The sequence below is a fragment of the Sciurus vulgaris genome (genome assembly GCF_902686455.1).
Source record: "Sciurus vulgaris genome assembly, chromosome: 2".
NCBI lineage: Eukaryota > Metazoa > Chordata > Mammalia > Rodentia > Sciuridae > Sciurus > Sciurus vulgaris.
The window spans coordinates 170,186,705-170,206,334 of NC_136462.1; the positions used below are offsets into that span (position 1 = coordinate 170,186,705).

The 19,630-nt window shown below is 35.0% G+C and overlaps 1 protein-coding gene and 1 long non-coding RNA gene across 4 annotated transcripts in view; one reads left to right on the top strand and one right to left on the bottom strand.

The window, feature by feature from the left end:
* LOC306655128 overlaps positions 1 to 19,630 on the top strand; it is a 554,397-nt gene that overhangs the window by 259,070 nt on the left and 275,697 nt on the right. The window lies entirely within an intron of this gene.
* The window catches only part of PLCB1 (phospholipase C beta 1), a 722,251-nt gene that overhangs the window by 196,294 nt on the left and 506,327 nt on the right, over positions 1 to 19,630 (bottom strand). For all 3 annotated transcript variants that reach the window (XM_079129398.1, XM_079129397.1, XM_079129399.1), the window contains exon 10: positions 3,567 to 3,713. In XM_079129398.1, the coding sequence (XP_078985524.1) occupies positions 3,567 to 3,713 (147 nt within the window). The remainder of the gene's footprint in view (positions 1 to 3,566; positions 3,714 to 19,630) is intronic.

Here is a 19,630-nt window from a genome sequence, read left to right on the forward strand (position 1 = left end):
GTGGTTGAATGAATATACACAAAATCTGAAAATCCCAAGTCCATAATGATGTGCAAAAGGATAAAGTTTAATATATTCCAAAAAGAAGTTGTAAACAATAGAATATATGTCCAATTGGTATTGTTGCTCAATTGTTTTGCTATTCCTGACTCATTCATTATATCATATAGAACGTAATGAATATAAATATATCAATCTAATTGCCTTGCACCAATTTCCAGGCATTGTGTTCTTAGAAGGACTATTATAAAATTACACAGCATTGTGACTTTCAGGAAAATAAAATCTCATATCCAAAATTCAACTGGATAACTATTTAAATGTTTTTTGAGTCTTGTACTAAGTATATGATAAATGCAAAATTGTATTATATGCTAAAGTTTTTAAAGTCATACTTTGGATCCTATCAAGTCAAAGGTATAGCTTCTTAGCTTGACATTTCACAGATCTCCTTGAACTTGAATGAGAAAAAAGATTACATTTTTAGTTATAACATCTACACAGAATTTAAACATTCTCTTCAATTATAAATGTAGGTGACAAGTCACAGTAGTTTTAGCAGGATTTGTGACTGTTTTACCAGCAGAAATCACAGATATTTTCCTATCATATCCAGTTGTGTCAAGGATGACAACATATTGCTTATACTCATTTAAATTGGTTAATTAAAAAGATAAATATTTTATCACAAAATTGTTTCTTAATATTAGTTAAAAATATTTCAGTGAAATTTATTTGCTTTTTAATCCCAGATAGTTTATTTTATGTTTTTAACATTCTGAGAAGGGTCTATAAGCTTTGACAGGCTGCTATACGTCAGTGGCACCAGATAAGATAAATAAGATTAAGAACTCTTAAGAAGGAAAAAAAAATCCCTCATAAAGGCTAATGAGCTTGGATGGAAGCAAATGCTGTAGTTCTTGTAGCAGGACTAAAGAACTGAATCCAAGGGGTGCATAAGTAGACACTCTTCTCTGGAAATTACACAACCTGTTGTAGTTTTAAGCAGGACTGAAAATTCTTTGTCACTTTCCCATTGAGAGATATGGTCAATGTGCCCTCTGAATGTAAGTGGAATTGTGACTCTTGACAAATACAGAAAGAAGTGACATTATAGAGCTTCAGGATTTAAGTGCAAAATGACAGTTAAGCTTCCTTGTTCTCTGGGAGACTTGTTTTTGCATCCCTGAGCTGCCATATAAGAAGTCTACCTACCCTTGGGTTGCCATCCTCTGAGGAAGCCCAAGTTACATGGGGAGTCCTCTTGTAGGAAATTGGGTTCCTAGTCCTAACTGAGCCCAGTTGTTGGGTCATTCCAGATGAGGGGCCAGATATTCTGGAGAAGACTCCAGATAATTCCAGCAGTGAGCTCTTTAATTGAGTCACCTCTTCTTCTCTCAGTCACTTCCTAGGTAAAAACTAGGACACCAAAGAAGCAGGGACATACAGTTCCTTGTATTCTATTCACTGTCAGAATTCCTGACTCCCAGAATATGGATCAAAATAAAATATTGCTTGTTTTATGATATTAAACTTTGGAGTGATTTGTTACATAGCAATAAGTAACTAGAATAGGGTTTATTAGAAACCAAACACAAATATAATTTTGTGGCATGAGCCTTTCTAGAGAATGTCAGCTGAAATGACAAAATTGGGTATAAGTGGTCTGAAAACCTTACAGTGCTCACAAAAAACATGTACATTGCAGTTCAATTGTCTATAGAACTCAGAGCATATGATTTTGACTAGATGATCTCAAATTATGTGGAATCACCCTGAGATAGCTCATTCTGGCTGCCTAGAGGTAACATTGCTCTTTATCCTAGAATCATTTCTATTCTCAGTTCTTTTTCCCCTTTATGGCATATTGGGTCAATACTAGACTTGATACAACAAAATGTGCATTTGAAGGCAGAATAAATAAATCTGCTGAAGAAATTCAAAAGAAGCAAGGCTTGGTGGCATACACCTGTATTCCCAGCAGTTTGGGATGCTGAGGCAGGAGGATGGTAAATTCAAAGCCATCCTCAGTCAAACTGAGGTGCTAAGCAACTCAGTGAGACCCTATATCTAAATAAAATAGAAAATAGCGTTGGGGATATGGCTCAGGGGTTGAGTGACCCTGAATTTAGTACCCCGTACCGAAAGAAAGAAAGAAAGAAATTCAAAAGAAAGAACTGCTTAGTTGCTTAGTTGTCAGACTGCTGAATCCTGTGGAATATTCACAGAAACCTTTATGGCTGTCCAGTGCCTGGATCTTGCTGGTCTTTATAGGCATTTTCACTGGTGGTGTACTCTGAAGTACAAACATACACCCCTGGACAATGAGGCAAGAGCATATCAAAACCACCCTCATGGCAAGGAGAGCATTTCTAAAGCACAAGTACCAAATGAGACCCAGACTTCAGTTGGGTTGTGTTCAATCTGGCCATCTTACATATGTGAGGACAGTGCGAAGCAGGAATGGGATGTGGTTTTCAAAAGGTGTTTTTCTTTCTTTTTTTCTCCCAGCATCCAGTTTTCTAGAAAGACTTTTTAAGGCTTGCCATTAGACATCTGCCATATAGAAAGTGTTTTAGAAGGAGTGCATTTTAATTATAAAAATACTCTCAGCTAGTTAAAATCTATATTAAAATTTTAATTCTAAACTATGATAAGACAACATATATGTGTATATTTGTTTAAATTATGTATATATAGGTATGTGAAATATATTCTAATATTTTCTTATTTAATCCATTTTGTCCCATTGTCCCAGATATGCAATAGCTATAAAAACTTTAGTATAGTATATATATACATATATTAGTATAGTATATATATACATATATATAAAATGAGATAATATATAATATAATTATATTGTAATGTAATAACCAATATTAATATTAACAAATATTAGCATAATTATATGTATGTTAAGTACTAGATCATGATTTCCAACCCATTTTAATGTACCTATGTCAATTTCATTTAAATATTCACAGAATTAAGTGTTCGGGTCTTAATGAGTTAATGATCTCCCCAAAAACCATGGCAGAACTCAATTTATGATCAATAAAGGAAACATATAGTTGTTTTTCTGTTTTATTATGATATTTACTATGAAGAATAAATTATTATTCACAGATCAATTTGTTTTTGTCTAACACCCTATTTCACCTTGAAGAAAATCAATTTGCCTTCAGCAGAAGTTATTAAGGGCCATGGGGCCCTTCCACAGATGAACACAGCCCAGAGAGGCAGGTGAGATTACAAGTGGCTTTCAACTGAAGAATTGATTCCATTATACAAAATTCCATTGGCCCAGGTCCACTTAACAGGTATGGGTACATATAAAAGACTTGAAAATTTAGGCTGTGGAGAATTGATGATATTGCTTCACAAACAAGGACATGGCTGCTTATGGGTGGAGACTTGGGTGGTGGAGAACCCCAGAGTTCCCAGAGGCATTTCTTAGGAAGCAGAAGAAACTTCTCCTACACTTTGAAACAAGAGAAACTAGAGATTTTTGAAAATTTGGTGAGTCTGCTCAAAGTAACAGTCATAAAACTGCCAGTTCATACCTGTGAGGTAGGTGTTGTGTGAGGAATTAATGAAATAGTGAGACAGGGGCTGAGACATATCTTCATTCAAATCCAGTTTCTCAGGTGAAACAACTCCATTTTCTTCTCCACTCAGATAGCGCATAAATCCATCCACTGATATCTGTCCTGGAGGAAAGGAGATGGAAGAAGATGTGAATGTATTGTTTTCAAGTGTTGCTGGTATCATGTTACTTCCATTACGCCCCCACCCCAGAAAACTCTGGTGGCATCCAGGGTAGAAGGCTGCAGTCACAGTTTGATTCTTAATGTAGATTAAACAGGAGACTAGATTTATATTTCATTACCATTATCTCCAAATGCCATAGACAATAAAGAAAAAAAATGTAGGTTCCTGATCCCTACTGACTTTAATGAGGATTTGAATAAACATTGACCTCCTTTTTAAAATATAAGACTAGGTATTACCTTAATGGATAGACACCAAAATGTTATAGAAGTGATAGAAGTTTTGGTGATTTTTCAAAATTTTCTATTTCAAATATGTCAGTTTTGAAATAAAAGTTATGCACAAGGGATTTTATTATTTAAAATGAACTGACAGTGTTTTCAGATAACCTTTTTCTCTGAAACAGAAAATAAAAATGACCACAAATGAGTTTTTCCTCAGAATAAAAAATTGAACTCTTATAAAAAGGGAGGCCAATACATTTTATAATTTGAATGATTTCACTTCAAATGGAGGAAATAATGACTTATACTTTGACTAAGATTTAGAAATTTTTCTTTCATTGTAAATTTTTGGTGGTGACTATTGCTAAATATTGCGATAATGCTTTTATTTCAGCTTTATTGAGGTACAATTGACAGATAAAGGTTGTACATAGTTAACATGTACCATGTGATGTTGTGAAACATCTGAGACAGTTCTTTATCATGGAGATTTTTATAGATTCACAGAGACCCACCTTAACTATTTAGATGGATTACCACTGTTTGTTTTTAACCTTATCAATCAAAGCCTGGGAACAGCAGTGTATTTATAAGTAGTAAAGACATGACCGCTAACTGCTAGACAGTAGCATTTCTTTTTTTGAAACAGTTTTGTGTTAATTTAAAAGTTCATTGAAGCTTAAACTCTATTATAGAGCAATAGTAACAAAAACGGCATGGTACTGGCATCAAAACAGACAGGTAGACCAATGGTACAGGATAGAAGAAACAGAAACAAACCCACATAAGTACAGTTATCTCATACTAGACAAAGGTGTCAAATACTTACAATGGAGAAAAGATAGCCTCTTCAACAAATGGTGTAGGTAAAACTGGAAATCCATATGCAGTAAAATAAAATTAAACCCCTATCTCTCACCCTACACAAAACTCAACTCAAAATGGATCAAGGATCTAGGAATTAGACCTGAGAACCTTCCCCAAATAGAAGAAAAAGTCGGCTCGAATATCCATCACATTGACTTAGGACCAGACTTCCTTAACAAGACTCCACAGCACAAGAAATAAGAGCAAGAATCAATAAATGGGATGGATTCAAACTAAAAAACTTTTTCTCATTAAAGGAAACAATCAATAATGTGAAAAGAGAGCCTACAGAGTGAGAGAAAATCTTTTCCACACACACTTCAGACTCAGTACTAATCTCCAAAATTTATAAAGAACTTTAAAAACTTTACTCTAAAAATATAAATAACCCAATCAATAAAGGAGCTACGGAACTGGGCAGACAATTCACAGAGGAAGATATATAGGTGATCAACAAATATATGGAAAAGTGCTCATCATCTCTAGTAATTAGAGAAATGCAAATTAAAACCACCCTAAGATTTCATCTAACTCCAATTAGAATGGCTAGTATCAGGAACACAAGCAACAGTAAGTGTTGATGTGGATGTGGGGGAAAAGGCACACTCATACATTGCTGGTGGAGTTGCAAATTGGTGCAGCCACTCTGGAAAGCAGTGTGGAGATTCCTCAGAAAACTTTGAATGGACCCACCATTTGATCCAGCTAACCCACTCCTTGGTTTATACCCAAAGGACTTAAAAGCAGCATACTACAGTGACACAGTCACATCAGTGTTCATAGCTGCTGAATTCACAATAGTTAAATTGTGGAACCAACCTAGATGCCCTTCAATTGATGAATGGATAAAGAAACTGTGGTATACATACACAATGGAATATTAGCTATAAAGAATAATAAAATTATGGCATTTGCAAGTCAATGGATGGAGTTGGAGAATATCATGCTAAGTAAGCTAATCCCCCCAAACCAAAGGTGGAATGTTTTCTCTGATAAGTGGATGATGATATAATAAATGGGGGAACCTGGGGGTGTGGCAAGAGAAGAATGGAGGAACTTTGGATTGTGTAGAGGGAAATGGGGTGGAGGAAGGAAAGATAGTGGACTGAGACAGACATTATTACCCAATGTACATGTATGATTACATGAAAGGTGTGAATCTACATTGTGTACAACGATGGAAATGAAAAGTTGGATCCCATTAGTGTACAATGAATCAAAATGCAATCTGTAAAACTAGAAATTTTTTAAAAAGGGAAAAAAAGTCCCATTGAAGAAAAACTACACAATGAGATAAAGCATAGAGGAAAGTTAAAATTTTTTTAGCACACCTAACTCTTCCATTAGAGAAAAAAATAGTTAAAACCTTGATAAGTGTTCCCCCCCTAAAAAATGTGTGCATATAATTCTTTTATAAAGATGCAGTCATATTTCCACACTTACACAATTTATCAGTGTTTGCAGTACTGGGAATCCCAGGGTTGCTCTACCACTGAGTTACATTCCTAGCCCTTTTTTGTTTTTGAGATAGGCTCTCACTTAATTGCCTAGGCCTCCAATTTGTGATCCTCCTGCCTCAGCCTTCCTGATTGATGGGATTACAGGTGTATGTCAGCACACCTGATTTACACACATACATAATATATATAATTAATATATATCATGTATTATAATAACAACATGGATGTCAATGTCATAATATATGAGAATATATGTTATCACATGTAGTATTGTATACTACTATATATATAATTACATTATAATATATAATCATTTGAATATATATTATTGTATAAATGAATATATAATATATACTTTATATATTTATGTACATATATAATTAAGTAACCTGTTTTTCTAACTGATCTGTACATTAAGAATATTTTCATGTGAAAATAAATTTCATACAGATAAAATATCTGAGTGTACATATTGTAGGATCACATCAGTAATGCAGTCATATGTGTACATGAGGTAATAATGTCTGTTTCATTCTATTATCCTTCCTACCCCAAACCCCTTCCCCTCCCTTCACTCCCCTCTACCTAATCTAAAACAATTCTATTCTTCCCTAGTGCCCTCCACTCCTGTTGTGAATTAGCATCTGCATATCAGAGAAAACATTTGGCCTTTGGCTTTTTGGTTTTGACTTATTTCACTTAGCATGGTATTCTCCATCTGCATCCTTTGCCAGCAAATGCCATAATTTAATTCTTCTTTATTTACAGATAAAAATATTAAAATGTACTATATATATAATTATATTTTATACATTAAAAATATAAAATTATAAAAAGACTAAACAATATTCTATTATCATTGATCATTATAGTTGTTTCTAATTTTTTCACTAGTATAAATGTTTTAAAGTTTTTAATGCAGATCAACAATATTCTTTCTGTTAAATGTCTGAAAGTTGAGTCTTTTATTAATTATACATCAAAGTTCTTGTTTTCTGTCTTTTCACCCTTGCTACTCATAGGTAAAACATCTAACAATTCTAAGGTTTCTTGATTTGAGCATTATTTTTTCTTGAATGGTAAGGGGTATGCTATCTATAAGTAGCAGGGCTAATGCTATTTACTGTAGTAAATTTTTTTTTTCATTTCTAATAAATTTCTCAAGGTGACTGATGGCTACTTTTTCCATGTTCTGGAAATGTTATAGCTATATCACCTTTAATATTGCCCAAACATAAGTAAATAGAAAAGAAAGAAATTTGGTTATTGATCGTTTTGATGCAAGTTGCTACTTAACAAAAGAAACATCTTTCTAAGTAAACTTTAGTAGGAACAATTATTTGCACCATGGACTGCTTAGAAATAAACTCAAACATAAAACTTGATAATTTCAACAATAGTAAAAGGAAAAATGCTAAGAAGTTCTCTTCCTTTAGAAATGAATATGACACAAAAGTTTTTATATTGGTTCATTTGGATGTAAAAAATTTTTAATAGATACCATAGTTTATAATTCCAAATAACCAAATTTATCATCCTTATTGTTCTTCCACTGAAAAGGACATCTGGTTACTGTTGTCCATGACATCTGTTTATGATGCTTTTATGGCAAAAAGCAAAAATCCCTTTGGACCAATATTGGTTTTTGGAAAATCAAAGTCAACTTAAGAGCCAAAGCTATTTCAATCAATGGTTCTAAAAATGCTTTGAAATATAAAACTCACTAAGGTAAATTTTTATTAAAAACTATCTAATTTCTTTGTAGTCTTCCTTTTCTCTGTGATAACTCCAACTTGTCTGGAACTTCTCAATCTACAGATTCCCTTTCTCCCACCTTCCCTCTTTTTTTTTTTTTTTTTCTTTTCTTTTCTCTCTCTTACCTTCTATTTGCTTAACAAAGATTTATTTAGCACTTACCAAGTGCTAAATACACAGGAAAATAGAGCACAAAAAACTCAGTCCTGCTTTCAAAGAGCTCATAATCTAATAGAAAACAAGACCATTCACCCCATGAAAAACAGTGGTGAGCACTCCAAAAACATACGTGCATTTATATCTTATTTATTCCTTGGTGTCTACCGTGATGCTTCACACATGGTTAAATCACTTCTTTTTGCATGATTTTAGTGATTCAAAATAGAAAATAAGTTGTTTTGAAATGGGAAGAGCACCAAGGTCTGCATAATTTTGTTTGATTTTTTTTTTTTTTTATCTTCTGATATGGTCAGATCATATGAAGTTGCTAATATTTGGTATTTTTAACCTAGGCAAATGGCAATTTCATACAACTTAATCTCTTATCTACAGCTATTCCTTACTGGACAGAAAGTGAATACAAGTGTCTTCAGGGACTAGGAAAGGAAAGTAATGTGCCTATAAAATGAACATGCATATCAGGGAATATGGAATTATGTTACTAGTTCAGTGGAACCTTGGCAAGTGCACTTTACTTCTAAAGTCACACAAACTATGTCAGCAGAAGTTAGTGTGAACTAACTTACCATCTTCATGGTGCTGGATTTGACCCTATGGTTGTCAGTTTGTAACTTTTATTTTGCAGGAATAAATATCTTTTAATCTGATCAGCAAGTTTTAAAAACAAGAAAGACAAACTGCATGCCAACGAAGCAGAGATGACACCAAAATTTTAACTTCAGCATTAATTCTCATTGTTAGTAACTTCTGGGCATTTGTGCTGATAAAGATTCTAAACTGTGCTTGTGAACTGTGTCATGGTAAAGGACAGAAAACAAAGTGAGGGTATACATGCTACAAATGTCATCCTCAAATGAAGACTGTATAGTCCAGATCAAAGTACAATTTGCCACATGACAAAGTATGCATCAAACTATACTAATTCATTTGTGACTAAATCTAGAAGATGACAAAGACATTTCAAAAGACACTAGGAGAAGAAATCATATACATATATGAATATATTATTCAATATTATTAATTACATACATAAATATATTATATATTAACAAATATATATTTGTATATATAAAATATTTATATTTATTTATATTTATATTAAATTATTTATATTTATATACATGTGACTATATATAAAATTTTCTTTTTTTTGGTGTGAGGAATGAAACTCAGGGCCTTGTACATTCTAAGCAGGTACTCTACCACTGAGCTAAAGCTCCTTATGTTTATTCTAAACACTATGCTTTATGTTTATGTTAAACATTATGTTTGACTTTAATTAAAAAGCAAGAATCAGATGAGTCAGTGTTTTTGAAGATTATTTTCAATAACATTAAGTAATTTAAAAATGCCCAGTGAAGGTAATATCTAACTTGGAAACAAGACAACAAATGAGTCTCGAGGGTGGTTCAGACAGTATAGGTCCACTGACTATAGGCAATAATCAAGCATCAAATTTTCAACCCCAAACCTTTGCCTTGTTGACAAAAGGAGCAAGTGCTCAAGATTCTTGGTGCATGAAATGACTTGGCAGAGATGTGTCAAAACCAAGAAAAGCCAATGTAAAAGTAAGGATAAGAAGTAGTCAGTGTGTAATCCAGTGTGTAGCTAAAGGGTTAGGAGCTCAATTGAAAAAACACAGATGCTTTGGTATAACAAGTTAGTCTGAAATATAGTTCTGATTAGTAAAGTCTTTGGGACAGAGAATAGACTTAGAGGACTTCCCTGGGTTCTGTATAACCTTCAGGTAGAAGATTGCTATTGCCATTGATTTAAATGAAACAGTCCTTTAAAAAATAATCTTGCACTGTATGTGCAAAATTGCTTATATATATATGCATACATATATGTATATGTACATATATATACATATATACACATATATACATATGTATATATGTATATATACACATATATACAAATATATATACATATACAAATATATATACATATACAAATATATATATACATATACAAATATATATACAAAAAAATATATATATATATATTTGGTTCACTAAGGAGTCCAGAAGAATAAAAAACCTTGAGAACTGAGATAGGAAAACAAATTAGTAATAGCACAAGAAATTCAGCTTCCACTCTTACCAGCAAAAACTGGTCAGGAAAAAATTCCCTAACCAAAGGATAAGTAAACTGTATAGACTCTGCAGTTTCCTCTAGTTTTAAAATTCTATGAATCCAAGCAGGCAAATATGTTATGGATGATTACTAGCTGAATTAAAACAAAATGTCACATATTAGAATGAGATTATGCAACATCAAACCACAGTTGTAAAGCAATGCTACAATTTTATGGAAGAAAAATCAACAAGAAGAAAAGCGAAGTTCAGAAGGATAAGGTCAGTTGACAAAGGCTAAAAATAAACTCCCTTACATATTTTTTAAATAAAGATTAGTATGCTTTCAGTTGGACATGTCACTCATATAATGTCATCTAAATGTCTTTATAAACATAGATATTGTCTGAACACTTAAAGCCAAAACAGGAAAAACGTAAATCCCTCAAGGAATGGAAAACAACCTCTGCTCTATAAAGTTGTTCAAAAGAAGTTCTAGTGTTCAATGAAGAAGGAAACTGGTGTACCAAAAGGAGAACAGATCTGACTCAAATGGGGAAGAACCATTTGAGAGACAAAATGGGGAGACAAAAGAGGAAAGTGGCATGACCAAATGATGATCCCTGGTAGTCTTATGTCTCCTCCTTCTTCAGCAGCATCTTTGCTGCAAAGAAACTCTCAAATGTCATGCAGCTCTGCAAAGCTATCATGGCCATCTATGGTATCCTCCATCCTTCTGACCTTCTCCTTTCCCTGAAACAGATAATGGTTGAGACTTGGCTGATGCCTTCCTGAAGGTGTCAGGAAGACACAAATACAAAACCCTACCGTGATATAATAGTATCTTAAATCATGTTTTAACTACCCTGCAGTGTGTCCAGGGACACTTGGCTACATGAAGTACATGCTTACAAGTGCACACAAAGGTCCTGGAATATTTACTGGGATATGGGCTAATGCCTTCTCTAAACCAGGGGCCATCCCACAGGCCTTTAGGGGCAATTAAGAATGAGGAAAATTTGTTTCCAGAAAATGGAGCTCTAGAGAATAAAACAAAAGAATGGTCTAGAAGGACTTTTTGGATTGGTTCTTTCATTTTCTTGGGCTCTGACTCTCCTTATCTATTGGATTTAAAAAAAAAAAAAAGAACAAGGAGTAGTCAGTGTGTAATAGAGAAATGTCAGCTAGTGCTTTTGGTTTGTATTTCCATATCTCAAAATAATATGCTGGTATTACTAGTGTTTGACTTCCATCTTGGAAGATGAGGGCATTGATCTTTCTTATCTCCACTCATGAAACTCATATACACATTCTTCTCACCCTTCTGAGATACTTATGTGTTAGGTAAGTATTCAGTGTTTATATGATCATTACTATGAATTTTATTCACAGGTGAGTTATAGAATATCTTAATTATTTTTCTTTTCATGCACAGTTTAAATTTTTCCTGAAGTAAGTGTCTTGTTTTTGTCTTTTGCTAAATTTATTTGCAAGTGTGTCTAGTCCAACTCCAAACTGTCTTCCAGTTATCTACACCTCTTTGTAATATATTCAAGCACAACAGTTTGCCCACTTACATTCTCTTTTAAAAGTATTTCTTGGAGTTTTCTGACTTTCTTCAAACTAAAGTGATCAATTTCCACTTTATTTATTAATATTCTCTGCTAAGTATCTTTTATTTTTCATATAACATGACTTTCTCTTTCATAGTTCACTTTCTTATTTTAGTTTGAGTACATTTATCAGTAGCTTCCTGAGTAAAGATTCATGAAGGTTAAGTTTCTTAGACATTGCATATCTAAAAATGGCTGCATGACATTTGAACACTTGGTTGTTAGTTTAGTTGGGTATAATATTCTAGATTGGAAAGTTTTTTTCTTTCAGAATTTCAGTTGGTCCATTGTTCAGTATCCAGTGCAACTGTTAAGAAAACTTCAGTTTTACTATCTGAAAAACAGTTATGTGATCTTTTTTCTATTTTGTATAAGTACCTCTTGAAATTTTCAGCAACTGCTCCAGTTTCTTGAATTTTACACTGATGTATTTTGGTATAGTTTTATCCTTATTCCTTGTGCTGGGCACCCTTTGAGAAATATTAGTCTGAAAGTTATTGTCCTTCTGTTTGAAAATTTTTCATAAATTATTTCTATGCTAATTTCCTCTAGTCTCTCTTTCTGGACATATTTATTCATTTTCTCTTTTTTTTTTCATTTGTTTGCTCTACTCTCTGGGATATATTTTTAATTTATTTTCTCTTCTGTCAGTATTTTCTTTTTGCTACTCTATTTTTAATGTTTATGAGCCAGTTTATGATCTGACCCTTCTTTGTTTCACAGATGTAACATATTTGGTTATTTTCTTAAGGATATCAGCAACATGTATATATTTAAAGAATTATCACTACATTTTCATTATGTCCTATATACTTACTTTTTAATTTATTTCTACTTCTAACTTTTCCTCATATATCTAGGCACTATTGATTATCTGTTTATATTTAAAATTGACAGAATAAACAAATTGATTGGATTTTGAGTACATTTGATGGCTTAAAAAGCTTGAGGGTCATTGAGACATCATTGTAGAGGGATCTGTCTTTGTCTCTTGAGTAACCCCTAATGTTGATAATGTTAGGTTTTTTTTTTTTCTTGGCCCAATCAGAGTCCCTAGAGAAGTTCTCATTTTTCAGTGGGAGAGTATAAGTCTGGATCCCAGCATTCTAGGGCCAAATGAGAGAAAAGATTGGAAGTCTTCACATGTAGATTGCTGTGATGGCCTTACTTTCAAAATGGTAACCCTATCTCTTCTAGGTCTTGATCATCCTCATTTCGTTTTTTATCCTGTCTCCAGAGAGTAAATACTTATTCCTCGCAGGGAGGTATTTCTTAAATAGCTGTCAATCCCCCTAATTTTAGTCCTTCTCTCTAATTCCACTTCCAGAGGAACCTGGATTATCAATCCTGAAATTGTTAAGATTTTTATGGAGTAATTCAGTTTGATTTCCCCATTTGTCATATAGATAAAATATGATTAATTCCTCAGATCTGTTATAGCTATAAACATATAGACTATATATAGCTATGGAAATTATAATTGTCTTTTATCCCACACTCTTGCTAGACTATACTTTTAAAAAAATCTCTCTTATAATTCAGTATTAATGTGGACTCAAAAGAGTCTAATTGAATGAATATGTTCAGTCTACCATTATTATCCTGAAGTTCCATGATCTTTCTACTATTCTATATTGCAACTATTTTTTTGTTGATAAAAGTTTAAAAGTCGAATTTTACAGTGTTACCATTGATGCTAGCATTTTTAGGCAAAATTCAATTACTTGGGAGGAACTGAAGGTTGGCTTTGCCTGGCCAGGAACTTATGGTGGGGTTCCCTGGCTTTCTTTTATCTCTTTTAATGAAAAGCATGCAGTGACTAATATCTCACCACAGATGGCACTGTTTGGACAATCTGTCCGTCAGTTTCTCTCAGGTGGAATGGAATCAGGGTTACACAGGTGCTGTTTTCTCTCAGGTGGAATGGAATCAGTTACACAGGCAGCTTGAACTCACAGGTACTCATCAGGTGAGAAGTTGCTTGGGCCCGTTGGTATTTCTTGCCAACCTTACAAGAATGCTTTGTGAAGAGCAGGCCTGGTAGTGTGTAAAAGAGCTGTCAACCCCTAAGTTTCTAAAGGGGTGATAAATGAATCAAGCTGGCCTTTGAAGATGCCTTGTCCAGTTCCCCTTATGGGGGCCATGGGATGTATCCCTTATGACTTCATTCGATCAGCATAAATTCATGTCTTCATTGGTAATTTTATTTTCTAATTCTCTCATGTAAAGTTTTTGTTGGCATTCAAAACACTGCTGGAGATGTTACACAATTAGATCTAAAAACATATGAGGAAACATCTAGAACTCAATTCTAAGGCACTGAAATAAACTGTGTGTTTAATCCTGTCATAGGTAGGAGTATTTAACAGATGAGATATTTTCTCCTTCATCTTTCCAAAGTCCCTTTTAACTTTTCTCCAGAACAGTCCACATCTAAGCATTCTACCTTTTTGTCTGAGGGAAGGGAGGGGTGGTGGAGGAAGGAGAGAAGGAGAAATAAGGGTACAATTCTTGCTTGTACCTGAGAGTACTTTAATATCAAAGCTTTCTTGTCCTCAAGTCTAGAAGAAGCCTCAGACAAAGTTTGCAGTCATCAAAAGAGAACAGAAGAAGGGGACTAGGATAACTCAGAGTAGGCAAATCATTCCTCTAATGACAAAAGAGTTGACTGCACTTCATTATACTGCACACGACAAACTATTGCTCCATCAATTCACATTCCTCTGAACCTCCTTTTGTTCAGCTTCTGGAGCATTTCTTCTTAAGTTCACAGTCAAAAAGTATGAGAAACTTATGAATATGACTTTCAATAGACCAGGTTACACAATTGGATGTTCCTCATTTATAGTAAAATTCCTGAGCCCACTGGTGTGTCTAAACCACCATATTTTCATTATACTCCATGCCCCAGGGAAAAGAAAAAGTACACAAAGCATGGTAGAACTCATGGCACAATACTAAGGTGACTGGACAGTCCCCTAGTCAGGCTCTTTCCTGCTCCATGTGCATTTTAACATGGCATGGAACTGCTCCTGAGTCAGTCCAAAAAACAGATGTAAAGAAGTAGCAGTGAAGTACCACAGAAAAAGTTCTATGGAGCTTCAAGGAAAGAGAATATGCTTGACCATGTTTATACACAAGACCCTTCTCTTTTTTATAATGCATTCTGACTTGAAATACATTGTGTAAGTGCAAACAGGATAGGAAATGAAGAAAAAGAGAGCCATCTTCTAAAGAGTTTCATCTGTTTGATCTATTTCTAAAGGTTAAACAGACCTTTATTAGCTACTTACTGCATGCAAAATTAACTCATTTTGTCTTCATTGTAACTCTACTAGTGGGTACCACTTTTGTGTCTATTTTATAGAATAAAAAATTTGAATGATGTAGCTTGCTCAGTCACATAGCTCTCAGGAGGCCAGATCTGGTGTCAAGTTTTGTGTTCTAGGCCTTTACTATGCTGCAGTGATAAAGAAGAAACCACAACTTGTCTAGTAATAGGAGAAGGCAAAAATTAAGAAGAGCAACTATGATAATAATAGGAGCTAACCTTACTAAGTACTGACCATGTATCATGCACAGAAATTCTATGAGAGAGGGACTTTTTATTTCCCATTTTCATTTGAGTAAAACCAAGGCTCAGAGAGGTAAGTCCCTTGTCTGGGTACACAGGGGCAACTAGTATGAAAGCTAAACAGGGACACATGCTGAAGCCATGAAGAGACAGATGGTGGTGGGTGTGACTGATGATGTTTATCCACATAACTCCCAGCACTGGCCTGGATAAGGAACATGGGCGATGGAAGGGGGAGTGTTTTGCCTGGCTGGCAGTGGCTTCAATCTGGACACCCTGCATCCGTCCTAAAAATAGCCCTGGATGTGACCAAGGAAGACTTTCTCCCATGATTTACTTATCTCTCTGAAACGTGTTACTTTAATCTTTCTGTTAAAAGAAGCTGAGCACAGGCAGACAAATGACCCATCTGGCAGAGCCGTGAGGATTAGCTCTTTGAATTGAATTTGTCTATCAAGGTCCAAAATTCTTTTCCAGACTTCATTTACATTCTAATCTCTGCATGTAATTTAAAGGCATCCTCTAGCATTTTTCTTTTCTAACCCATGATTCTTAACATTTAGGAAGAAAAACAAAATACAAAAAAAAAAAAAAAAAAAAAAAACTTGTTATGCTAACATGAGGATAAGAGAAATGCTAAGCAGAAGAGGTGACATTGTTGTGTGGGTTTTGCAAAAAAAAAAAAAAAAAAAAATCAGGTTAGTTTGGAAAAATAAAAACAGCCAAACACATGCAAATAACATCTCTGAAACTTTACAGCACAGAGAAATTTTGCCTTGGAAGACAGATGGCCTATAAATCCACATAGAAACATCACACAGTGAAGATGGGCACACTGGACAGTGTGTCTGCCAGCTTGCATGGGCACCGGCCTTATTCTATTGAGCCAAATGCCAATTAGGCACCCATAATGTCTGGATGTCAGTGGGATTAGGTGGTTGAGAATCCATTCATCATCTTTCAATCTTCACTCTTCATGTAATGACACCAGAGCACACTGGAACACTACCAGCCCAATGGCTTAGCGCCTCCTTAAATCACTTCTAAGCAGAGCATTGAGAAGTCATTCTTTGGCTTACATCTATTCCTGGCACTTTGACCTTGTGAATTCTGCTAGCCCAGTTCACAGAAACAAAGTGTAGATGGCATTCATATAGCATGGCCCACCAAAATCTATTTGCCTGCTTTCAGAAACAATCTATTAAATGTTCTTTTTCAATTATTGTTGCTTGGGCATAAATTTTCCTATTGCAAACTTTTGCTATTTACCATGATAGAGAAGCACACTTTGATCCAAAGAAGTTTCAAGAGTCCTTTTAAGTTGTCACGGAGGAACAAAGACAGAATTCAGAGTAGTACCCTTCTTTTGTGAACATAGCTTTAGAATGTATTTGGAGCCTAGAACTCTGAAAGTACTGATTTATCCTTTAGAGTTAGAGGTTCTCACAGGGTAGGAAAAAGTTCCATTGCTATTTTCTTAGCGTCCTGTTACATTTCTTTATGAGAGCAGATCTTCCTCAATGTTTTTTTTTTTTCCAACCATAGTGCAAAGTAGACAAAAATGTTTTAAATCCTCAACCAGAATGTCATGCTCCTTAGTTCAACTGGACAATGACTTTCTAAGGGCAAGAGCCATGGTCTTCCTTTGTTTACATTTCTCCCAGTGTTTAGTACACAGGCAGGACAACAATATAAGCTCATTCATGCTTTCTGATGAACTTCTTAGAACATGATTTCTCTTGGTGTCTCAAATGCCACCTGACTCTAATCTGTACTTCCTCTGGGCCTCTGCTCTGAAGCATTCCTGAAGCACAGCATGGAATGTCAATTTGCTCTTCAGAAGCTTTCAGCACATCCTTACTCACTATACTGACTAGCCAGGAGATTCTAATATATCAAGAGTATGTGAGGCTAAGAATGGCACCTTTCCATTTTCTGGCTCAAGGCTGACACAGGCAGTAAGGCTCAAAAAATGTGTATTAAGTAAATAAATGAATGAATGAGCCAACAGTAGCATCGAGGCTGCATTCAGGTCACATATACTCTACCCAGACTACCTCTCACTAAATCCCTCTCAAATAAGCATATGCTTCTGTCAAACTAGTCAAGTTCTATGACCATCCAAAGACTCAGGTTTGTTTTGTTTCATAAAATGTGGATAATAATCTGGACATGAAGAGGTTTATATGAGATCACTAGCAAAAATTGGAGAAATTCTTGAAACTTTCTTGAACCTCAGTAAAAAATTGAACTTCTCTTTTTCTCCAAACTTCCCTAGCACATAAAGAACACTCTGAAAATATCTGCTAGATGAATGAATATATGTATCTTGAATTATAATTATTCTATCTATATTACATCTTGAATTATAATTATTTGTAATATCATCTCCCCATGGAATTACAGGTTTCTTGAGAAACCTGTTGGTACATTTTTTTGGTAGTTCTTAAGTTAGGTGGGAAATACATGTTTGCTAGATTAAAATGTCCATTCGATTGAATCGTGTATGTGTCAGAATAAAGAAAAGAGTATGATAAGAGCATTAGTCAACTCTCCACAGCAATGACTTGAAGAAATCAATTTAAGGACAAATACTTGAGGAAAATCAATTTAAGGAGGAAAGGCTTATTTTGACTCATGGTTTCTTTCAGAGGTTTCAGTCCATAGCTGCTTGGCTTTGTTGCCTTTGGGCCTGTGGTGGCACAGGATATCATGGTGGGGAGTGCAAGGTGGAGGAGGTTCATTTACTTCATGGTGACTGGGAAGCAAAGAAAATGAAGAAGGGTCAGTGTCCTTATATCCCCTTCAATGGCATGCACCCAGTGACCCAACTTCCTTCCACTCCTAAAGGTGCCACCACTTCTCAACAGCACTATAAGCTGGTAACCAAGACTTTAGCATATGAGTCTTTGATGGACACTTGAAATCCAAACCATGACTATGAGTTTCAGGTACCTTGGGGGATCTGTCCTTTGATACGCTGGATATTCTTGTTAACATTGCAGAGTTGGATGGACAAATCCTTTTTATATGACTGTGACCCTGGTGAGCATTGTTTTGCTGGTAAGGAAATTGTAGCAGACCCTCTTGGTGCCCTAGGGGATATGGTTGGCTGGACTTCCATTTGCATCTCTTTGCCAAATTTATGTCCAACAGACTGGAAGTGCCTGAGAATGAACACTTCCTAAGCGTATGCTCAAATATAGTGATGGGTGTTCTTCATTCAAAGAGTGTTTGCCCCAGGACTAAGCTCTGCTTAATCATGATGAAAATTGGGTTGATAAGTCAACCTTCATTGATTGTCTTCATTCTTCCTTCCCTACTTCCTACTAGTGCTTCCTAAAATCTCCTCTCAAATAAACTTTGCTTTTGAATTCTCTCAGAGTTAGTTCCTGGGGGGATGCCAACAAAGTCATATAGCAACATTATTAAGAAGCATTTTTGGTTCATTTTCTATGTGTCAGGTAAAGTCACAGGTCACAAGATTGATTTTTGTCAGTCATCCTCAATGAAGGCTCTTCATAATGCCATCCCCAGTCTGGAGATAATTTTGTTGTTACAAAAGGAGTCCTAGAGACTGCAATGTTTCAGAGTTGAGACAGAGCTCCCAGGATCTCCATAATGCACTAATGAAATCATTGGTCACTCTCAGCTTCCTGGCACTGTTCCTTGGAGGGGCATATTTTCCAGCTTTTTAGTTAAGTGTTAGAATGGATGGTCCACACCTCATTTGATTTGCTTTTCTCATGGTCATGGCTTGTTTCTCCCTGCATTTGACATATTTCCTTTTTACTTATTTGGTGTAAATTGACTATTTAATAAAACAAGACTCTGGACATGGCAGTGTTGGGGGTCTAGTGCCTACAGCTTGGTGACCTTCCCCCGCAGCACAATGTAACTTGCACACTGTATCTTTTGACCGAGCCAGAGTTCCCCCTGACCCTCACTGAGAAGGGCAAGTGATGAACAGTCTGTAATTGTCAATAAGATGTTATGCTGAAAGGTGACATTGAGGGGGGAAAAAAAAATAACCATTCTCTGTTTTGTCCCAATAGCTCATACAAGAAATGGCAAGGCATCTGGGGTCTCATCTGACAGAGAGAGG